The following is a 21,524-nucleotide window of genomic DNA, read 5'->3' as shown; positions in this document are numbered from 1 at the left end:
TCCGTCAAAGTAAGTTAAAATGTTTTCAGTTGGCATTACATTGGAAAATATACCCACCACTGACTCTCCCCTTTGCCCTCTGTTTAGACTCAAATCTTGACCTACATCTACTCTCTTAAAGATTATTTCATTACTACACGATGCATCTCCCGAGCTATGGCATGAGGCAAGTAGAATTTATTGTTTCCCGGTTCTGCATTGCTTAGCATCTGCTCTTAACAGAAGTGGGGAAACCCAGAGAGTGGCTTTCTTTCCTACTGAAAGGGCCCAGTCCCGGGTTACAAATGAAGAACAACGTGCTTCCTTCCTGGAGGAAGAAAGCTTTTCTTCACGTGTAGCAATAGCGAGAGAAATCTCCTTTGGCGCTTCCAGCCCCAGCAGGACTTGGATTGTCACTCAGGAGCAGCGGTCGTGGCAGTTGGTGGTAACCTGCTCTAGATAAGAACGCTAAACTAAGTACTGTTCTCGAAACGGGGCTCTTGGACACTCTTAACATGGTTTCTTTCCTTTTACTCAACACATTTCTCTGCCCAGGCGCTCTAAAAATTCCTCAGCTCCTCATGTTCTTCAGACTAACGTCTAGAACCTTCTCTGTAGCCCAGACGAGCTCTACCAAATCAAGGGACACTGGTTTCAACTTAATTACCGTTAATTCATGAGGAACAAGTGTGAAGTTATAAATAGGCTATACTGACTTATGGCAGAAGCTGTAAAGCTGTTAGTCTGAGATTTACTATCTTTCTGAATAACACCCTCTGAATAGTATTTCTGGCTTTGATTGCGGTGACGCTCTGAGCTATTTGCCATGTGGATGGATCTTGTTTTGAGAGAATAAGGATTGCAACCAGCAGAGGCTGAGGGCCTTGAGTGTGCCCAGTATTGTGCTGCAAGCTCTATAGGCGTGACCTTGGTTCTCACAGTTACTTGAGCATATATTCTAAAACATCTTTTTCATCCTCAAATTACTCTCTAGTCCCTTCCTTTGCTTCACTACTTGCCTCTCAGCTCCTTGAGAGGAGACATCTTGTCTTCTATCTCTTGCCCCAAGATCAGCATCTGAAACTGGATGAATTAATGAACGACCCTTTGAGGTTTAATACTATTATTATGTATGTGTATTTTACACATAACCCTTGAAGAATAATTCAGCATTTAAAACATAATAATAATAATAATAATAATTTATTAGACTCTGTTATTGAGTACCCATTAGCCAAACTATGATAAAAGCTTTCTATGATTATATCATGTCCTCTACCATGACAATCTTTCAAGACAGGTCCTTACATGGGTGCCTTGTTAGAGATAAGCACTGTGTCTTAGAAGGATTAACCTGCTTGTCCAAGGTTACACTGTTATTTAGGGATATGGCTAGAATTCCAACCCAGATCCATGACTGGGAACAAACATCCTTAACCACTACGCTATACTGTCTTCTTCCCAATTTGGTGAACTTTCCCAATACAGATGACCTACTGCTTATGATTATTTCAAACACATTTTGAAATATCCATTATTCTCCTAACTATCATATCTTAAAATCTCTAGAGGCAGCACAGGAGCAAAAAGTAAGCAAGCAAAATAGGAGAGGGTAAGACAAAATGGTGAATAATTCATAGCTTTCTTTCGACAAATATGTACTGAACAGATACACAGGAGCCACACAGAGTAAGTGTACTTACTGTGCCAGAGTTTATGGTCCCAATGAGCATTTCCATATGTAATCTTGAAATGTAGTCTTGGAAGGGCAGCCATCCTTGGGATGCTTTGGAAAGGCTAATACCATGATCACCCTGAATGGACCTGTCACTTCCGTATTAGCCAGTCTAGATAGATATTTTACATCAGTATTGTCATTTACAGTAGTCTCTCCCATTCTACTGTCAGATGGCAAACTAACTGCTAATTTGCTGTTCTTATCATTCATTCCTGTTTTGGTTTTTTTTCCCCCTGTTTTTTTCCAGGTAACATCCAATTATACAGGATATAATTCTTTCTCTTCCCCATAGTATTAATGATGATCAGGGTAGAATCATCAGGCTCTAAAATAATTTCAGCAGGCAGGTTAGGAGTAAAGAATAAGAATAAACATTGACAAATAATAGAAACACCCTTTCTTACAAATTTAAATCTGTATAATTGCATTTATTTCTTGTGTGAGCTCAAGAGGTAATTATCACCAGTATGTAAAGCAAGACATTAAATTAGGGCACAGGGTTCAAATGTAAACAACAGCAGAAAAACCTAACTATGTAAATGAATCATATTCCTATTTACATATTTTCTTCCAAAAGAATGGTACCATTTACTAATTGCCAAATTTGTAATTGCTGCTGTGATTTTTACCTACAATATTTACTGAAGTGTATCCAAATTATAATGAATATCAGTACAATTTTCATTTTTGAAAAGGGTAAAATACTTCTGAAAAAAATGAATTCAATTAAGATTAATTTTAAACTTAAAAAGAGATGGCATTATAAGAACATGAAATGGCAGGGGTGATTTTAATTGGAAAAAAAGAACTAGTGATGTTCTAATCATTTTTCTTTTTTTAATTGAATTATACTGTTAGGTTTTCATTGAACGTGGTAAAATCACTGAAAATCAACAGAAACCTGGTAACATCACTGAAAATCAACAGAAACCATCTTCAAAGTTAAAAAAAAAAAAGGTATGGTGAAAATCAAGCATAAAGCCTAAAAAATATTTTCAAAACAAATACTTTTATAATTTTTACATAAAGAACTCTGAAGCTGGGTCAGTTTTAACTTAGAAAGCTTCCCATGTAAGAATTAGAGAGTATCAAAATTTACCATAGCCAAAAGGCTTCTCAGGTGTTTGGTTCTCCAATTTGAATTATGACCAATAATAGAGGTAGAACAAATGATACTACAAATTGCCATTAGAGATGCTTATTCACAATCTCTAAGTCTAATGGATCTGATTTTGAGAGGGATTAAAAACCCAATCCTGCCTCAGACTCAGAAGCTGCATCCAGATTGCCTGTGTTAGAATACCCTTTGACTATACCCTTGCTAGGGTGACCTTGTATAGTGTCCTTATCTTCCTGAGCCTTGGTTTCCTCATCTGTAGAATGGGCTTGATAATAGTACCCAACTAATAATGACTGCTGTGAAGATTAATTTAGCAAAGGCAAAGTGCTTAACTCAGAGTCTGGCACATGGAGGGTAAAATTATGTTACTTTCCTATGAAACATAATCTGATACCAGGATCATTTTACCCTCTCCTCTAGGAACTTTGAGAATCATTTACCTTTCTTGTTAGTAGAATAAGATCAAAGTGGAGATCTAAACATACAAAGCAAAGCCACCTTCAGATATTGTCTTCTGTTGTCCAGTGTCATATACTTACCTACTGATGGGAAGACTAATGCCAAGAGCAGGGTTCTACGCACTCACACACATCAGCTTATATACTAACTGCCAGTCCTTTAAGTGAGAAGCACCAATTACCTCAATGTCCATAGAAGAGGAAACATCAGCACAGGGGAGTTTAGCAGTCACTGAAGATCTGACAGCTCTATGAGGGAAATACCACCATGGTCCCATTCCACAGACAGAGAAACAGAGACTTAAGAGAAGTTATGGAACTTGAGCAAGACCACATGACCACTAATTGGTGAAGGTGCTATTCAGATCAAGGCAGAGCGTCATGGCTGACCTGATTCTGCCATGTCAAATAGCCCTGGCTCTTGGGGAGAGGACACTGGGCTGGTTTGGGTGGTATAATCAGTTTCCGCGAATTTGCAGCTCTTTGTCCTTCATTAGGGCACACTGCTGCACCTCGTACGACTGTACTTAAATTTCACATTACCCCCACACACACATTCACACCTGCTGGTGCAACCCCTACACACACTTTTCCCACTTAATTCTCCTGCCTCTAAATGTATCTGTGAATTTTCATGTAAGAAAATGAATTACTATTTTAGCTCTAATTTTCCTTACACCAACAATAACATTTAAAACTCTTTACAAATTAAAAACTAGTCTTTTTATAGCATATGTTTGCAAATATTTAGGCTATATCATACCACAAGGATTGTTTAAAAGCGAGTCTCTAACATTGGTACCAAGGAGAAAGTCAATGAAAGAGTTAAGTCGATATTAATCTTCAGAAAATACGTGTCAAAAATGTGGGAGTAGCCAGAGCAACCAAATAAAGTCAGAAGAAACTAGATACCATAATTCTATAAAGGGAATTTTCTGCCCCTCTTCCCTGCCCCCCCACTCCCCAGACATGAAATATCTTTAATATAAAGGACATTGCCTCAAACTGCTCATTTTACTCAGTCTTCAGTCAGTAGGGTATAAAAAAATCATAGGGTAAGAATTGGAAAGACTGAAAGTAGGCTGAAGTATATAAGAAATAATAGCATCAGGAAAACTATGATGGTGCCCTCTCCTCTTATTTCCCCCTTAAAATATTCTTTTTGACCATAACACAATTAATCGTGCATAGGCATTTGATTTTTATACATTTTATTAGAATAATAAAAAATAATACATACAGATAACCATAGGATACACACACAGGAATTTAAAGATAAATTTTATACTTTTCAATATGAAACAAAGTACATATCTCATGGAGATATATTTTTAGAAATGCCATGAAACAATAGAGTAATTGTCTTGAAAATAAAAAGTATAGGAACATATTATAGGAATCACTAAATCATAAAAAGGTACCACTCCATTACATGTAGCATAAAATACAGGTTTTGGAGAAAATGTTTCTCCAATTTTTGACCAGAAATAACAATGGTCATATGAAATCTACTTGTCATTCAGAATTTTTCTATATATATATATACAGTATGTACAGTCCTTGCAGAGAAAGTTATAAATATTTTTCTCCTTTGTGTCTAATGACTTGATCTTAAAAGTAATCTCTCAATGTAAAGTAACACTTTATGGTGATTATCAGAATTTTGCTAATGTATTCTTCTTTGATATCTGAACTGTTGGTTTCAAATTCAGATATCTTGGCAAAGAAGAACAAGTTCCTGCAAAATGTGAAATTGGGAGGAAAGAGGTTAAAAAATGGATTTTGCAATGTCTGTAACACTCAATCTGCCAGTTTTCATACATTCTTTACATATTGCTATGAAGTCATGTCTTGGGCAACTCTTTGAACAGCACACACGGAGAGAATGAGTCATACATATCGAAGTCAGCAGCATCACCATGATTCTTCTCCAGATATAACTCAGGAACGGAAAAGCCTGCCAGCCTCACTCTGATTGACAGGTGGATTTCATTAAAAACCCATCTCCCCCATCCAAAAAAGAGCCAGTCACTTAATAGAATCAGAAATTGGAAATGAAGGATCATGTGAATTTGGGTTAAGATTCAGGTTGTTCTTTACTTTCTCCACCATGTCTTAATAAAACCTGAATGCTCGTTCATAGGTTTGAAGAAAACTATTCCTTTTTATGTTACTTTCCTTTTTAAAACTTTTGAGAAGGGATAAAACGTGATCGTTTCAATGATATAATATCATTGAATGAAAAAGAAAGCATTCCCTAGAATGGAGTGGAAACTTTAAAAACATGGTGATCCTCAGGACTTTTATATTAAATAAATCCATACTATTATTTTGTACAGATCGAGCACACTGGGGGTAACAAAGGACTTTCATGTTTCCTTCTTTAACTTTTAGCAAGTAATTCCTGGGGCTGAGGCAGATGAGACGGGTATTATTATGTCCACATTTTATGGACGAATAATTGAGAAGTAGAGGGAGCAAAGTGATTTGTCAAGAACCTCACAACGATTCAGCAGTTTGTCTGAACAAAACGGCCTCTTCCCAACTCCAGTGTAACATCTTCCAACAACACTCTTTTGAATCACATGCACTCTCTCTCAAACAGGGTAATTTTCAAAATGTATTTTTCACCCTTGAGGATTTCAAATGAACATTTCAAAATAATACTCCTTGCGTCTTCCAAACAGTGATGTTCTAATAGGAACACAGCATTTAGATTAAATGAGTTTTTCTGCATTAACAAAAAGAAAAGTACATGTGCACGTGTGTGTGAGTGTGTACATGTGGGACCATGTGAGTCTTTATCCATAGGCAGTGCTTAAAACCATAGCTTAAGAATGTCTATATCAAAAATCTGAAGTATGTAATATGTAAATTCCTTTGGTTTATCAAGTAAATATTAAGGCAGTCAGAGTCTCCTAAAAGGATTTATGGGTTTTTTAAATTCTATTCATATTTCACCTACGTAGAAAGTTAAAAATACAGAGTTGGAAAAAAACATGCATAATCACTGCATTTCATGAAAGCACTTTTTTTGTAACCCATTGATTTTCTAGTAAATAATAATAAAAAAAAAGTTAGTATCACCACAGGGCGTTTACAATAAAGAACAGTACTATAGAGATATAACTTGACACAGGGTGGACATTGGGGAGGGCGGAAGTGCAACCTCTTGCATCCACATCTGTCAAAGATGATAAACAGCTTGTTAGTAAGGATGGTACCACTTTCAGTAATCAGGGCAAAAGCAACGTTTCTTTATCACCATCAAATCATCTCATGAGCCTAACCCACTATCTCAAGTTACCATCAGCCCTCATTTTATTTATCAGTGTAGCATATATTATGTGCCAAGAGGGTCTATAAAAACTCTGATGTACTTAGGCTTCTTAAGTAATTCTGGGCCTTGTTCATCTAGTACTATTTAACATTAATTGAAATTGGAAAAACAACTTAATCATTCTCAGAACAATTATATTCCATTACAGAGAACTTTGAGATAATTCAATGGCTTAATTAAAGAAAGCTTCATTGGAGACAGACTCAGGAAATCTGTGTTTGTTTCTCTTTTGTGCATTTCTAGATACAAATTATTATGCATAATATAACACATCATCCTAAAAAAGCAATCAGTAAAAGTTCCATCTTCCTAGAGGTGGACTTGTCTGCAACAATCTTTGCAAGCTCAGCAAGACGACAGATGTCAGAGGAAAAGGCTACTCTAGATTCAGCAGCCCTCAAATATTAAAATTGTGTCTGCTTCCGCAAAAGCATAGAACTTACTCCTTTTAACAGCTCCATTTTGGCCATATTGTAATGTTAACTCTGTACCTTGCACTACCGTAGGAACAAGACAGCATGTCAATTTTAAAACCTAAATAATAATAATAATAATAATGTTTCAATTAACTCCTGGTTTTGCTTTATTTAAGTGCATACAGTTATGTCTGTAGCCCTGAATGGCTGTTATAGATTTTTACATTGTAGTACTCAGTTAGAAGATAACTATTTCCAATTTTCTCCATACAGATACTTTCTAAGTATTGCCATCTTGACGATTTTATGAAAAGATAAAATTCCCCCAAGTTTCCACATCTCCCCTTCTCTTTACTTGCTAATGATGTCCCTCATTTTGTTTCCCAAGATCACTGATAAAATGTTTAATCTTGACTGCCCAGGACTGTAGACTAGGCCAAGCTCAATGAAAAGAAACAGGAAACAAAGTTACTTAGGTTTTAAATAACCTAAACCAGACATTAGAATATGAAGACAAGATTGCTTTTGTAGTACTTAAATTGAGGCCCTAAAACTCCAGACTTGAGATTTAAAAGAAAAGATAAAGTTTTTTCTACCAGAGTCACTGATAAAATACGTATGAAAAATCTGTTTTCCTTAACTCTAAAAGTAAAATTTCTATCATGAAATAGGCTTCATTTGGATTTTGAAAGGAAAAGTTAGTGTGAACCTCCTTTGAAATCAGAAAATAAGATACATATATTTTACATTTTCTTTTAGTTTGGCCAATTGGGTTATGACCTTAATAGTGTTAAATTTTCTACTTGGTAAAGAATTGTTAAGATTCATCTAAAATTTCTAAGAGGCAAACAACTGGAATAGTAGAGATCTTAAAAACAGTTTGTGGGTTCAATACTGCCCTTGAGAAATGCTTAAGGAATTCTGTTTTTATGACAATCTAAAGGCAAATTTATGCATAGCTCAGAAGGAGGAAAAAATAAAATTAATGAAGTCTGCTAAATATTTCTCCATGTCTTTTTGGTCTTTTCAGCTCTTACCAGTCTCCTTATTTTGCACCACTAGTGAGGAATCCCTCCTGCCCTCATCTCTCAGACTCTAAAACCTTCTCAGCATTCAGATGAAAGATATGGTGGGAAAAAAACAGTGGAGAGGCGTCACTGATTGACTCCCTCTTGGGGGCTCATCACACCGATGCTGGGAATTAAGGAAAGTGTGGACTTCAACCAACTTACTGGTTATTCTTGGAATCCTGATCTGTTCACTACTGGTCCCATCCCCTCCATCCGTTGTGGCCTTAACTTCAATAATGTAGTCCTCTTTAATGGGCAGCAAAAGTTCAGCTGAAGTTTTATTTGTGTTCAGCACTTGCACATTATTTTGACTGCTAGTCCTATAAAAAACCTAAAATGCATGAACAAATAAATTTGTTTTATATCGCCCTTTTATTTTTTCATGGAACTTATTATTCTGATGTTACTTCATGTCTATCATTTGATTTCCTGTACCCACTAGAATGTATGCTGCATGCATAGCTTTCTCATAGATCTGAGACTAGGCTGGGGATCAGCACATGGTACAATCGTCAGGTTCTTAAAATCAAGGACATGGGAAAGAGTGAACTTCTTCCATGGAAGGGTTCAGCTGGTTAGAAATTCATAAGGCTGGAGAAATGGGGCGAGGCCCTACTGTACGGATCTTGAACCAGACCAAAGAATCAGAGCCAATACTGTGAGTTGTTTTTTACGTGGTATACAGGTGAATATTGGAAATCAGAAACTAACATATAGAACAATTTACCAACATTTTGTCTAAAATTCTCACATGAGCAGAATTATTTCACTTCAATTTATATTTAAGGCATCAGACATTTTGGGAAAAAAACACCCTTTTTGTAAATAGCTTGATATCTGTATGTCAAATGTAGTTTATAGAAACCACGTCATCAGTGTTTAGAGAAGCTGTTCAAATCTAGCTTCCCTTGAAAAGTACTGCCAGAAGTAGGAAAAGAAAGCACTGCAAATGATACAACTTACTTTATATCCTGTTACTTCTGATTCATTCTCCATGGCTTTAACTTGCTCCCAACTAAGTAACACTTTCGTGTCTGTAGCATTCCAAACAACATTTCCTGGTGGCTGACTGGGAGCTTGAGATGCAAAATGAGAAATTAAAATAGATTTGAGCGTGGAGCGATATTTTACATAGAACAGATAAAGGAGGATCATAGAAAGCAGCAGAAATAGAAAAAGGAATCTCTTTGGTAACACGTAGTCTATAGGCTGAATCAGAAAAAATAACCCAGTAGCTAAATTTGCTTTGAAAAAGGCTTTTCCATTACATTGTGAGAATTTATCGTATTCATCACATACATTAGGGCATTTCTTACTTATTACAATGGTTTGGAAAACAAGTTGATAGTGGAGAGAAAGAAATTCCTTTCTCCACCACTAGAGGAATAACTGTTGATGGACCAGGAAAGGCAGGCAGCATGCCCTGTTTTGACACATACAGATAAATTGCCAACTGAGCAGATCAGAGTGGCAGGAAATGAAGTGTAGATGATTTTTAAGCCAGCCATGTATGATGAGATGAGCAAAATGGGAGGCAGTCAAAAATAAGGATTACTTTGATGTATTCCCATGAAGTAATAGCTACGCACATGAAAAATTGCAGCAGAGAGTCTATATTTTAGTCTTCGTTTTGCAAGTTTAAATCAATTTTTGAGAAAAATCAAGCAAAACACTAAAACGTTAATGAGAATTCCATTAGATAATTAATGAATCCCTCTGAGGTTTAAATACTTGGATTCATGGTTTACTTCTCATGAACACTGGATGCTGGAGGAAGGGGGTTCAATAGCATTTATCAGTAGCAACATCGGACACAGAAAATTCAGTTTCTCATCAATCCCAAAACAACAGACATAATACTATCCATTTGGCAACAGCATTACAATTGCCCAAAACAGTGCTGAAATATGTTGCACTTGCAGAGTTAGCCACAGAATGTGATGTGGCTAACTGAATTGGTAACGGGAAAATGATATTAAAGATTGGCTATGCTGCGAAATTTCTAAACATTATTGACTGACTGTTGCCATGAGGGAAAGACGGCTGGACTTACAGATGGGAAGAGCTCTCAGATAACACTTATGTGACTAATGACACTAAACAAGACTGTGTTCCCTGCAGATTCTTTTGCTCACTGTCTGGTCTTTAATACGATTCTACATTGCCTTTAACATTTGTGATCTGGTATTAACAACGAGTTTAGGTCAGCTCAAAGCCTTCAAGCTGCAATGCTTTGATAACCAAAAATATATAACAGCCATTGCTTAGGGGTGAAATACTAATGACCATGTGCTGGTGGCTCAATCCAAATGCTATAAATGCAAAATCGTTAGAACATTGTCCCAAAGTCTGTGATTTCCTGTGGCCTGGCAGCACTATAAAAGGACAGGTTCCATTTGATGCAGCTCAGATGACATACTTCAGCATGGTTTGTCCTGCCAAAAGATGTGCGCTTGTAGATTATAGAAAATTTGAGTGATTTTGGTTGAATCATTTATTCCAACATTAGTTCCACAGAAGCAGTGACTGCAAGTTTAACACTGGGTTTATTTTGTATGAGTCCCAAAATAGATGAGTTGAATGAGTCCAGGCTGAATTGAATACTTTTAGAATGGAGAAAAAGAAAGAAAAAAAAAAACTGGAAAAGAGAAAGAAGGGGAAAATAAAAGCTTTGTTCCAGGGGCTGATTACACTCATTTTCCTCATCGGTGTTTCCAAGCATCAGATAGTCACGTCCCATTTTCACCATTTTTCATATTAAAAACAAAATGAACTGGATTTAAAAACATATATATATGTTTTTATATATCTGTTTATATATATATATACACACACACACACAAACATCAACTTTAGTCTTGTCCTAGACACTAATATTCATACAGTCATGAGCTTGATGTGCTAGTTAACATTCTTATGATACTCTATAATAAATGAAGCATTAAAAATTAAAAATATATATATTTGTGGACCACTCTAAAATCATCCTTTACTACTACTGGTAAAAATAACATCTGGAAAATCCTAGACCAGATAAACCTTCCTTCCACATTCAAAATTCTATTATTGTTAGCAACAAATGCTTATTAAAACCTATAATATGTCAGGCATGGGAGAATGTGCTTTTATATAATAGAATTTACTTAATCCTCATTACACTTTATTTATAATGCCCATTTTGGTACATGGGTAATCTAGATGCAGAGTTTAAAAAAAAAGATTGTACACTCATATTCATAGCAGCATCATTCACAATAGACAAAAGGTGGAAGCAACTCAAGGGTCCATCAGCAGATGAATGGGTAATCAGAATGTGGTATATCCATACACTGGAACACTATTCAGCCTTAAATAGGAAGGAAATTCTGACACATGCTATACCATGGGTGAACCTTGAGGAAGTTATGCAAAGTGAAATAAGCTAGTCATAGAAAGAAAAATTTATATGATTCCACTTATGTGAGGTAGCTAGAATAGTCAAAACCATAAAGATAGAAGGTAGAATGGTGGTTGCCAGGGGTAGGGGAGGGTGGATTGGGAAGATGTCATTTAATAGGTACAGAGTTTCAGTTCTATAAGGTGGAAAGGGTTTGGTTGATTGGCTGCAGAATAATAAATCTTAACACTGTTGAATTTTACATTTAAAAATGGGTAAGATGGAAATATGTCATGTGTATTTTTATCACAATTAAAAATTAAAAGCAAAGAACGTGCTAAGATGCACAACTGGTAAGGGGTATCATGTGGATTCAAACCAGCTCCGGTTACATTGTGCTAACTACCTGTGACCTTATTTAACTCTTGAACAGTTGACAACAAATTTGTACATGTCATAAAAATGAGTAAGAAACATGTACATCTCAAAGTAAATTCAACTTTCACTTTCCCAGGAATGCTTTTCCTGACTTCTCAAACTAAAGTGCAACAGGGCCTCTTTCCATGTATGAGAGTGGCTGCTGCTTCATTCTGGGTCCTGGAGTGAAGACGGACTAGATCAAACCGAGTCTCACTCATGATGGACACGAAGTGTGAATGAGAAGGAAACACTCGTAGCTCTCTCCTCTGAGGTTTGGAGGTTTTGGATACTTTGGCCTCTACTCTACTCTAGCCCAAGCTGGCCCAATCTGACTGATACAGCTTTTAACCAGCAGCCTAAATAGCTCTTATGCAATACAATACATTTTTATAAAAGCACTGGGTCAAGTACTGGAGTGGAAATGGGCAGGAGAGAGTTGATAGCTTATCTCTTAGGATTTCCGATTTCATTTTTCATGTTCTATCCTGTTGGAAACCCAACAGGGAATGCTGACTGACTTCCACACTTTATTAGAACTAACTTAATATTTGGTCTACATTGTGAAGTTTTTTGTAAATCATATCTCAACTTTCATACCCTACAGATTCTTTTCTCTGTCAACTCAACTTCTGCTGTATTGACAGTATGCTAAAACAGAAAAAAAAAGATAAAAACTAATTTAATTCCAGTGGAATAGTGGTATATCACTGTATTAATGGCACAACACTAACTGACAGGCTATAACATTATTTCAACAATTTCAAATGTTATGTGGCAAAAATAATATTACATCAAAGGTTTTTATTATTATTATCGTTCTTTCAGCACCTATCCTGATATGCTCTGTGTATTTGATTATAAGACTCCTGAACATCAGCTTTATAGACTCTGTGAAGTCCACAGCCACTTGACTGCAAATAAGTGTTTACCCAAAGGCTGTTGATTGGACAAAGCTGGGACTATAAGACATGTCTACCGATAGGAAAATGGCTAAATTATGGTGCATTATCACAACAGAATGTTATATCTACACTAACACATTTATGAAAAATTATTAATAATATTTAATCATGATTAAATGTCATTAGGGAAAGTTTTGACATCAGGTAACTAAATATATGGCATAACCTCCACTGTCTAAGAGAAACATTTTATAGAACATAAATCTAGAAAGAAAGACCAACAATTTTAATGATGGCATTTCTGAATCATAGGATTATGGGCACTTTTTACTTTCTTCTATTTGCCCCCCAAAGTTTCAACAATAAATATATTTTCCTTTATATATAAAAAATAGAGATTGATAAAATTGAGAATATTACTGACCAGAATTTTCAGTGATGATATCTTCAGAGTGGTGATGGTGAAATTGGCATTTACTTTCAAAATACGGAATTTTAGGAATACAATCTTGCTGTGACTAATTATGCAAAACTCAACAGATTTCTTGACTACATGATGGTAATGAGATGACTCATGTGATAAGTGGTAGCATGAAGGTAGACTTTCCATCTGGACTTCACTTGAGTCAGACATCGGCATTTATAATTAAACTGCTTAAACATGTGACACTGTGTAGAAAACAAGTCACCAAAAGCCAGTTTCTCCCAAATAATGAGATATATATGTCTTGGTATCACTGTAATTATTTTAAGTAAATTAATTCATTATAGGAAATTGACTCAAAGTTTAAAAAAACACAGCAAAAAAGCCTGCTTCTTAACTCATCAGAAACTCAGGAAAAGACTGTACTTGACAGTCTAATCTAGAATGTCAGTGAAAAAAGTCTTTCTTTGCTTTAAGTGCCTGGTAATTTCCTTGACCAAAATCTCTCCTACTTGGGGTAATAAAACTATGAAAATTCATAAACTATAATCAGAACACTTACAAGTTTCTAGAGAACTCATGGGCAAGTTGGACAGATTTTCAAAAAAGTGCCAAAGCTCCTACAAGTAAAGTTCATCAGAGTTATACATTTGGCAAGAGGAATTACTTGATTCTATATTAGCTGAAACTTCCTGATTGAATTCTGGTCAAATTTAATATTATATTGCTATCTTGCTTCAGAGCTTACAAAATCAGGAGTTACTTTGTTGAAGCCCATAGACAGGGAAAAAAAAACCCCTAAATCTAAGAAATGCACATTATTAATAAACAGTGTATTCTAGTGTTGATTGTGTGATTTGCGGCATATCATAGCCAGATAGGAGTAGGTGGCATACATAATGTGATATGTGACACACAGAAAAGGTAACAAATAACATTCAGTCACCTAGGAAGGAATTCCCTTTCAGTCTTCCCATTAGTTTGAAGCTATAGCTGGATACGGGGGCTACTAGGTCTTTAATATCCCTTCAATGCTAACAGCACGAAGAGGGAGCAGGTTCAGATGTTTGAACAGACAAGACTATGTTGGTAGTATTTAAAATGGAGAATAGCTTATTTTTTCATTGTATTTATTACTGTTGTCATTGTTAACTGTTTACTATTTTGTTAACAGCTATTTATCTCAATGATAATGGTTTCCATACTCTGAAAATCAGTTTCCATTTTTTCTAAGTTGATTTAAGTAGAAGTAGTAAGTTAGCTTTTAAGAAAAAAAAATTAGGTATGTATTACTAGAGAAGGCTCACAGAGATGGCAAAAACTGAGAAGGCAGATCACATAAAATTTGGGAAACCATGCATTAGTATGTATCCTGAGTTATAAGTTAGAGTGGATGATAATTTAATTAAATTGTACATATGAAAAACCTAGAACTTCCAAATTATGTGTTTGAAGCAGGAATATTCATTTTATTGAAAACCTCTGAAATATTCTCTAGTGCTTATTTTACTCACATTTCCTTGTCTTTTCCGGAGGATATGCTTAACTGGTTTCCTTAAACTCAGGTAATTAATGTTGGCTCACCATACATGCATGAGCATTCAATTTGGAAAAGCAAATAATCCAGTGAGAAACTGATTTCACTGTTCAGTATTACTGTTTTCTCAACAGACACACATGTAAAATCATATGTGAAGGCACAAAAAAAAATAGGATCCCTTGTTCTAGGGGAGAGTCTTGGCATGGGATTCAGGCCAGGCAAATCAACGTTTTCCACCAACTGGCCATAACAATTGGTTCTGGATGAGCCAAGAACCCTACTTGGCTCTGAGTGGAGTAATCAGGAAGGAGCAAGTTTTCCCAGCAAGTTTGGTTGAGAGAAGGAGGCCATGAGGTGCTTCATGGCAATACTGCTACTTGTGAAGACAGAAGCTGGTGAGCACAATGCTGCCAAGGACAGAGCCATGAGATGGCGAGAGTCTTGCTTGCTCAACAAATACTTGTATGGCACCAACTCTGATGACTCAGACACTGAAGACAGAGCTCTGGAGATAGAGTAATGATCAGAAGAGGCAACATCTCTGCCCTAAAGGAGTCTGTCCTCCAGTCAAAGCAGGCTGGTGAGACAACAATAAAATAAATAAGAACATGTTATATAAAGCATATGTGGTGGCTCCAAGTGCAAGGCCCCAGAATAAAGCAGGGAAGGAGACGGAGTGTAGGGGGATGAGGTGTTGTACTTTTAAATATGGCGGTCAGGTGGTGTTGAGGTCATATCTGAGCATGGGGGAGTGTGCCACATGGACGTCTGGAGGAAGACCCTTCTGTGTAGAAGGAACAGCCCAGGTACACACCCTAAAAGGAAAGTGGAATGAAAATAGTAGGAAAGTAGTCTAAGTGGGATTTGGAGGATGGATTGTATAGGCTTTGCTAGGCATTTTAAGGACTTAGCATTTATCTGGAGTGAAATGAGAAGTGACTGGAAGGTTCTGAGCAGAGAAGTGACATCATTAGAACCACTCTGGCCTAAGGGAGGCAAAGGCTGATGGGCTGAAGGATAAAAGGCCACTGACCTGACCCATGTGAGGGTTGTACCAGCTTGTACCAGGGCGACTGCAGTGAATGCTGCAAGAAGAGGGAGATTCTTGGAGAAGTCAGATTCTGGATCAGGTGGAGGGTATAAGAGAGAGGAGTTGAGGGTGACCCCAAGATTTTGGGCCCTAAGCAAGTGAAATAATGGGATTAAATTTACTGAGATGGGTTTTAAATGGGGTAGATAAGGCAATCAAGAACTTTAGTCTTAGAAATATTCAATTCAAGATGTTAGATGATTCTTGAGGATGTTGAGTGCTAAATCTATCTATATTGAAAGCCCGAATTACCACTTGACTTTTCAGTTATACAAAGCAGAATATTTGCCTTCTACATTCTTTCTTGCAGTCTCCGAACATAAACGTCTCAACATATTTCCTTTTAGAAGCCATCACATTTCGTCATTAAATGCCATCTGCAATTTTTCCTCATCAGTGCCTTTAGATAAAAGATGTTCTTAAGAATTAGCTCTCTTTGGGTTGAAAGTAACAAAAATCCATCTTAGATTATTTCAAGAGGCTAATTAGTGTTTAACTTCGAAATGCTTTAAAAAAAACACAAGTATTTAGATATCAAAAATTAAGTGTTTAATGGAAGCTACAGTACTTAACTTGAGAATCCTTGTATTATTTACATTAATCAAAAATATCACCCAAGATCTGTATGGATGCAAAGACTTGCATACAGAATTTCATGATTATAAGTACATGAAACTGGCGCATTTTAAGCAAGATGGTGAAGGACTACAGTAAGTGTTCTGAATTCACCATGTTCAGTCAAGAGGCAGTACACCTGATTAATACAGTTCTTCAGGCTGGCCTGCTCCTTTAGCTTTCATTCATCCATTTAGCTACCCTCTCAATATTTAATGAAGGGCTCCCAGTGCCATGCTGGGCACAGGGGCTGGGTGAACAAGACACAGAAGAACTTCTTCCCCATAAAGATTATAATCTAGAGGGGAAGAAAGAAAGCAAGGAAGGATTCAGAGATGTTATTTTAGGTCTTTATGTCTGAGGCACGACAATAATTCTCTTTGAAGCTATAATCACAAAAGCCTTATCAAAATTCCTAAATAGGATTTGAAGCTAACACCACGTTAAAGGTTAGGATGACTATTAAGAGCTGCCAGGAAAAATATTAGAAATAGTCTTAAAAGACTATCTTACTTGTATTTTGGTATGTTTGAAAAACTATTAAAAATTTAAAAATTAACAATGTTCTTTATATACAATGTTTGAATAATTAGGGGTTTTAATTTTTTTTGTGAATTTTCCAATTAACATAGGAAACCTTTCTTCAGTAACACGTACAGCCCCACATACAGACTCCAGTTAAATCATGGCAAAAGAAATGCATCATTTTCAGGGGGATTTTATTCAATTTTGGGGATTCCCATCACTCTGGCTCTCTGAGCACAGAGATCCTTTCCGTCTTGAACAACCTTACTTGGTTCCTAAACACAGAGTAAAACCCAGTAAATACTGGTGTTAAATAAAACATGAATATTCTAATTATATGGGTGAAAGTGAGGCTAGTACAGTGGTTCAGACAATGTCTGGGTTTGTACAGCTCTCTTGCTACTTACTCTGTAATCTCAGGGAACTTCCATGTGCCTCAGCATTCTTATCTCTAAAGTGAGACTACTAATAGCTTCCAAGTCATGGTGTTGCTGTGAGAATTAAGAATCAACCTAAATGTCCATGGACAGATGACTGGATAAAGAAGCTGTGGTATATTTATAAAATGGAATACTATTCAGCCATAAAAAAGAAAGTAATGCCATTTGCAGTAACATGGATGGCCCTGGAGATGGTCATACTAAGTGAAGTAAGCCAGAAAGAAAAAGAAAAATTCCATGTGATATCACTTATATGTGGAATCCAAAAAAAGAGGACAGAAATGAACTTATTTACAAAATAGAGACAAACTCAGACATAGAAAACAAACTTATGGTTACAGGGGGAAATAGGGTGTGAAGGGATAAATTGGGAGTTTGGGATTTGTAAATACTAACTACTATATATAAAACAGATAAACAACATGGTCCTACTGTACAGCACAGGGAACTATATTCAATACCTTGTAGTAACCTATAATGAAAAAGAATACAAAAAAACGTATATATAAATGAATCACTACGCTGTGCACCAGAAATTAACACATTGTAAATCAACTATGCCTCAATAAAATTTTTTTAAAAAAGAATCAATACATGAAACACACTTAGAACAGTAACTGGAAATTGCTCCATAAGTATGTTAACCATTAAAATCACCATCATCATCGTAACCTCAAATTTCTACTTTAGATTAGGCATTGATATGCTATCCCTAAATTATAAAGGGGTTTTGCTGCTTTTTAAAATTTTATTTTACTTGACATTACTACAATACTCCTATTGACTTCTAATCAATCTCTCCCTTCCACTTAACCAACTCACTGAGTCCTTCACTGATTCCATGATGATGTCACAGGGGCTTCTACAATCATAACTTCCTAGCAAGTAATCACATCAATTATTAAGTCAGAGGAAAAAGCCAGATACACGTTTGCATATACTTCTGCAATCAGAAATTTTGATTGATGCTGTGCTTTGAATATATAAATAACGATGCATAATTAAATCTTATTAATTCAGAATTGTTACTGGGAATACCAGAGACATTTAGTCAGAAGTTCTAAATACAGAATATTTTCAGTTTATTGCCAAACCTACATGCTCCTTGGTCTAACCCCAAACAAGTGTTATGAAAAAGAGATTGGGTCAAGCTTCCTCTACTAATTAGTGAAGGATAAAATCTAATTACCACATTAGTTGGTTGCTTGTAAATGTGTACTACTAAAGGGATTAAAATAGTTCATTGTTAAACGTTTGCTCCGCCAACTTATTACACTACTAAGTTGGTAACCAAACTCTCTTTTCTATAGATAATGAAAAGGTAAACATGGGAATTTCCCTGATCAAACTAACACTGGTTAATTAAAATCCAAAATGGTAGAATTATGTTTTATAGAGACTTTAACTTACCCACAACACTAGCCAACAATATTCAATTTTATACTATTGTTGTTCTTAGGAATTTTACACAGCCAATGTATGTTTTCATAAAAATTTGGGGATTATACACGGAAATAGAAAGGCATTAATGAAACTGGAAATCAAGCAAAATAACTGTCTCATTCCCATATAAAGCCAGTTAAGAAAACATTATTATTGAATTAATTTTGAAAATAAGAAGAAAAATTTTCTGCAAGTCAAAGTAATGCATCATTATATTAAAATTAAAGCTAATCCCTTCACGCTCCCACATTCTTCACTTTCAGAAAAGAAATAAGAATGGTACCTACGTCATGCAGAAGTTATGAAATTTGAATGTGGGAAAACACATACAGCATATGAGACAGGTATGCTACTAGCTATGATAATGACCATGACAATGCCAATTCAAATGACTGCACTGTAAGAAGGCAGCAACACAACACAATGGCTAAATATATACTGGTCCTATCAGTTTCATGGAAATATACGTAAGAGACAACAAAATGGCAAATCACTGATTTTTCTTGTAGGCAAATTTAAAAGCCAAGTGAATGTATAGGAATGCTTAGCTCATAACTGGTGCTTGTGAATTTATTATTATTTATTTAAGCAAAGACTCTGCTTTGAAGGCAACACTGACTGACATCTCTGGTCAGATTTTTTAAAGTATCAATATATTCCTGTGGACAAACATCTTTGGATGGTAATGTTTTATTGTACATGGCCTTCTTTTGAATAATGTAGGAAATAAAAGAAGAAAAAAAACCCTCTTGATTCATTGGCCTGAACTTTAACTTTCTCATGCTTATCAAAAACTGTCAAGGTTTGGAGAACTAAAAATACACAAAATAAACCAATTAAGTTGATCACATTTAAAAGCCAAGTGGATAGAATTGACTTAAACACCCCACACTAAGATTTTTCAAATGGTGCCCATTTTCACATGGGGTTTCTACCTAAAAATTCAGAGACGTTGGGAAGACATGTATGTTTGCCTCTGAGTTTATGAGGGTTTGGAGTTGGATTTACGTCATTCGTGGGCTTAATGACTTGGGTTGCCCACTTAAAATGATAAAGAAGGCCATTATTTTCAATGCAAAGCTTTTTTTTTTCTTTTTGCCATTTAAAATATCAGAATATACATACGAGTTTTCTTGGTGGTTGCATTAACCGTGGCGCTAAAGGGACCAGCACCAGCGCTGTTGTAAGCCCGGACAGCAGTGAAATAGGCCAAGTTGCTCTTCAAGCTGCGGAGTCTGGCCGACGTCACATTTCCTGCCACTTTCACTTTGCTGGATGATTCCTCTTCTCCATTAGTCCAGTACCGTACCTGGTGGACAGAAAACAGAAAAGATGCAAAGGGCTGACAAAATAGCATCCTCTACATTAAGTGATTTTCTTTGAGATGGGCACTGTAATTTTTATTTATCTGATTTCTTCAACAAGTAATTCTTAAGGACCCACTGTGTGCTGGGTGCTACATTAGGCTCTGTGCCACAGAGGTGAAAGAAAATGGACTCCAGGAAAAAAGAGATAATAGACAAGTATATAAATAAATCAGATGAACTCAAAGAGACTAAGTGCTAAGTGCTACTAGACCATGGTCTTCTAAATGGGAAAATGAAGGAGAAATCTGCATATCTAATGAAGTGATCTGCTCCCTCCTTCTCAGATTCTAATCTCGCAGCCCAAGCTCAACTCCAGGAGGCTGGCAGCAATGCTCAAACACCGATGGATCGTGAAGATTCCTCCTGTGAAGAAAGTGAGCTGTCAGAGCAAGGACCATCAAAAAGCCAGCTAGCCACTGGGCTGTCCTACAGCGATGGCCAAGTGTCACCAAGCCCACCTGTGCACGCACAGCTGCTGCACAGAACAGGAAAGCAGGTAACATGGGTAAATATACCTACATATTGAAATGTTTTATTTGTATTTCATACAAATCGTGCAAAATGATCTGAGACTTCTTATAAAGATATATACATACACAGTTTAAAATATAAAAATAAGATAGTATTTGATAATAAAAAGAAATAAGGGTAGAAAAAATGCAATAATAAGACATGTTCACCAATGAACTCCAATTTACGGTATAAAGTTCTGCTACACTTCACTAGAAAGTTTGGATTGTTCATAAAGTAAAAACAGAAACAAAACCAACATGAGCAACAAAACAACCAAACAAAAATGGCTCATGAGAAGTCCAACTGTTCCTTGTGTTGGGACCAGGTATCACCATCTGACCATCCAAAACAGGAGTTAGACACTTAACATAAATATGTAAAGGAGACTGAGTATATATTTTTTACTTTAATAAATAAATAGGCATTTTCCTGTTTTCCTGGTAACATGTGCCCTTTTAGTTTCACTTTCTTTTTTTTTTTTTTTTTTTTTTAGCTTTTTTTTGGGGGGGGTGGTATTTGGTTTATTTATTTTCAGAGGAAGTACTGGGGATTGAACCCCAGACCTTGTGCATGCTAAGCATATGCTCTACCACTTGAGCTATGCCCTCCCTCTCCACCCTGATTTGACTTTCATTTTTGTACTTTGATAGCAAAATACAAATCAGGAAACCATTTCTATAGTTTGTGTTAAGTAAATAGCTGCTTGAGCACAATGAAAATGGCAACCAGTCCTTAGCCTTCAGAGTCA

At 36.1% G+C, this 21,524-nt stretch overlaps 1 protein-coding gene across 1 annotated transcript in view; it reads right to left on the bottom strand.

The window, feature by feature from the left end:
- Positions 1–4,489: 4,489 nt before the first annotated feature.
- The window catches only part of CNTN3 (contactin 3), a 224,662-nt gene continuing 207,627 nt past the window's right edge, over positions 4,490–21,524 (bottom strand). The window contains exons 19-22 of the mRNA XM_064496308.1: positions 20,022–20,205; positions 9,085–9,197; positions 8,284–8,452; positions 4,490–6,479 (exon numbers count right to left, since the gene is read on the bottom strand). Of these exons, the coding sequence (XP_064352378.1) occupies positions 6,379–6,479; positions 8,284–8,452; positions 9,085–9,197; positions 20,022–20,205 (567 nt within the window). The 3' untranslated portion in view covers positions 4,490–6,378. The remainder of the gene's footprint in view (positions 6,480–8,283; positions 8,453–9,084; positions 9,198–20,021; positions 20,206–21,524) is intronic.

This window comes from Camelus dromedarius, chromosome 17 (genome assembly GCF_036321535.1).
Source record: "Camelus dromedarius isolate mCamDro1 chromosome 17, mCamDro1.pat, whole genome shotgun sequence".
Classification (NCBI taxonomy): Eukaryota; Metazoa; Chordata; class Mammalia; order Artiodactyla; family Camelidae; genus Camelus; species Camelus dromedarius.
Note: the sequence above shows the minus strand (reverse complement) of the source record. Positions and strands in the feature narration are given on the sequence as shown.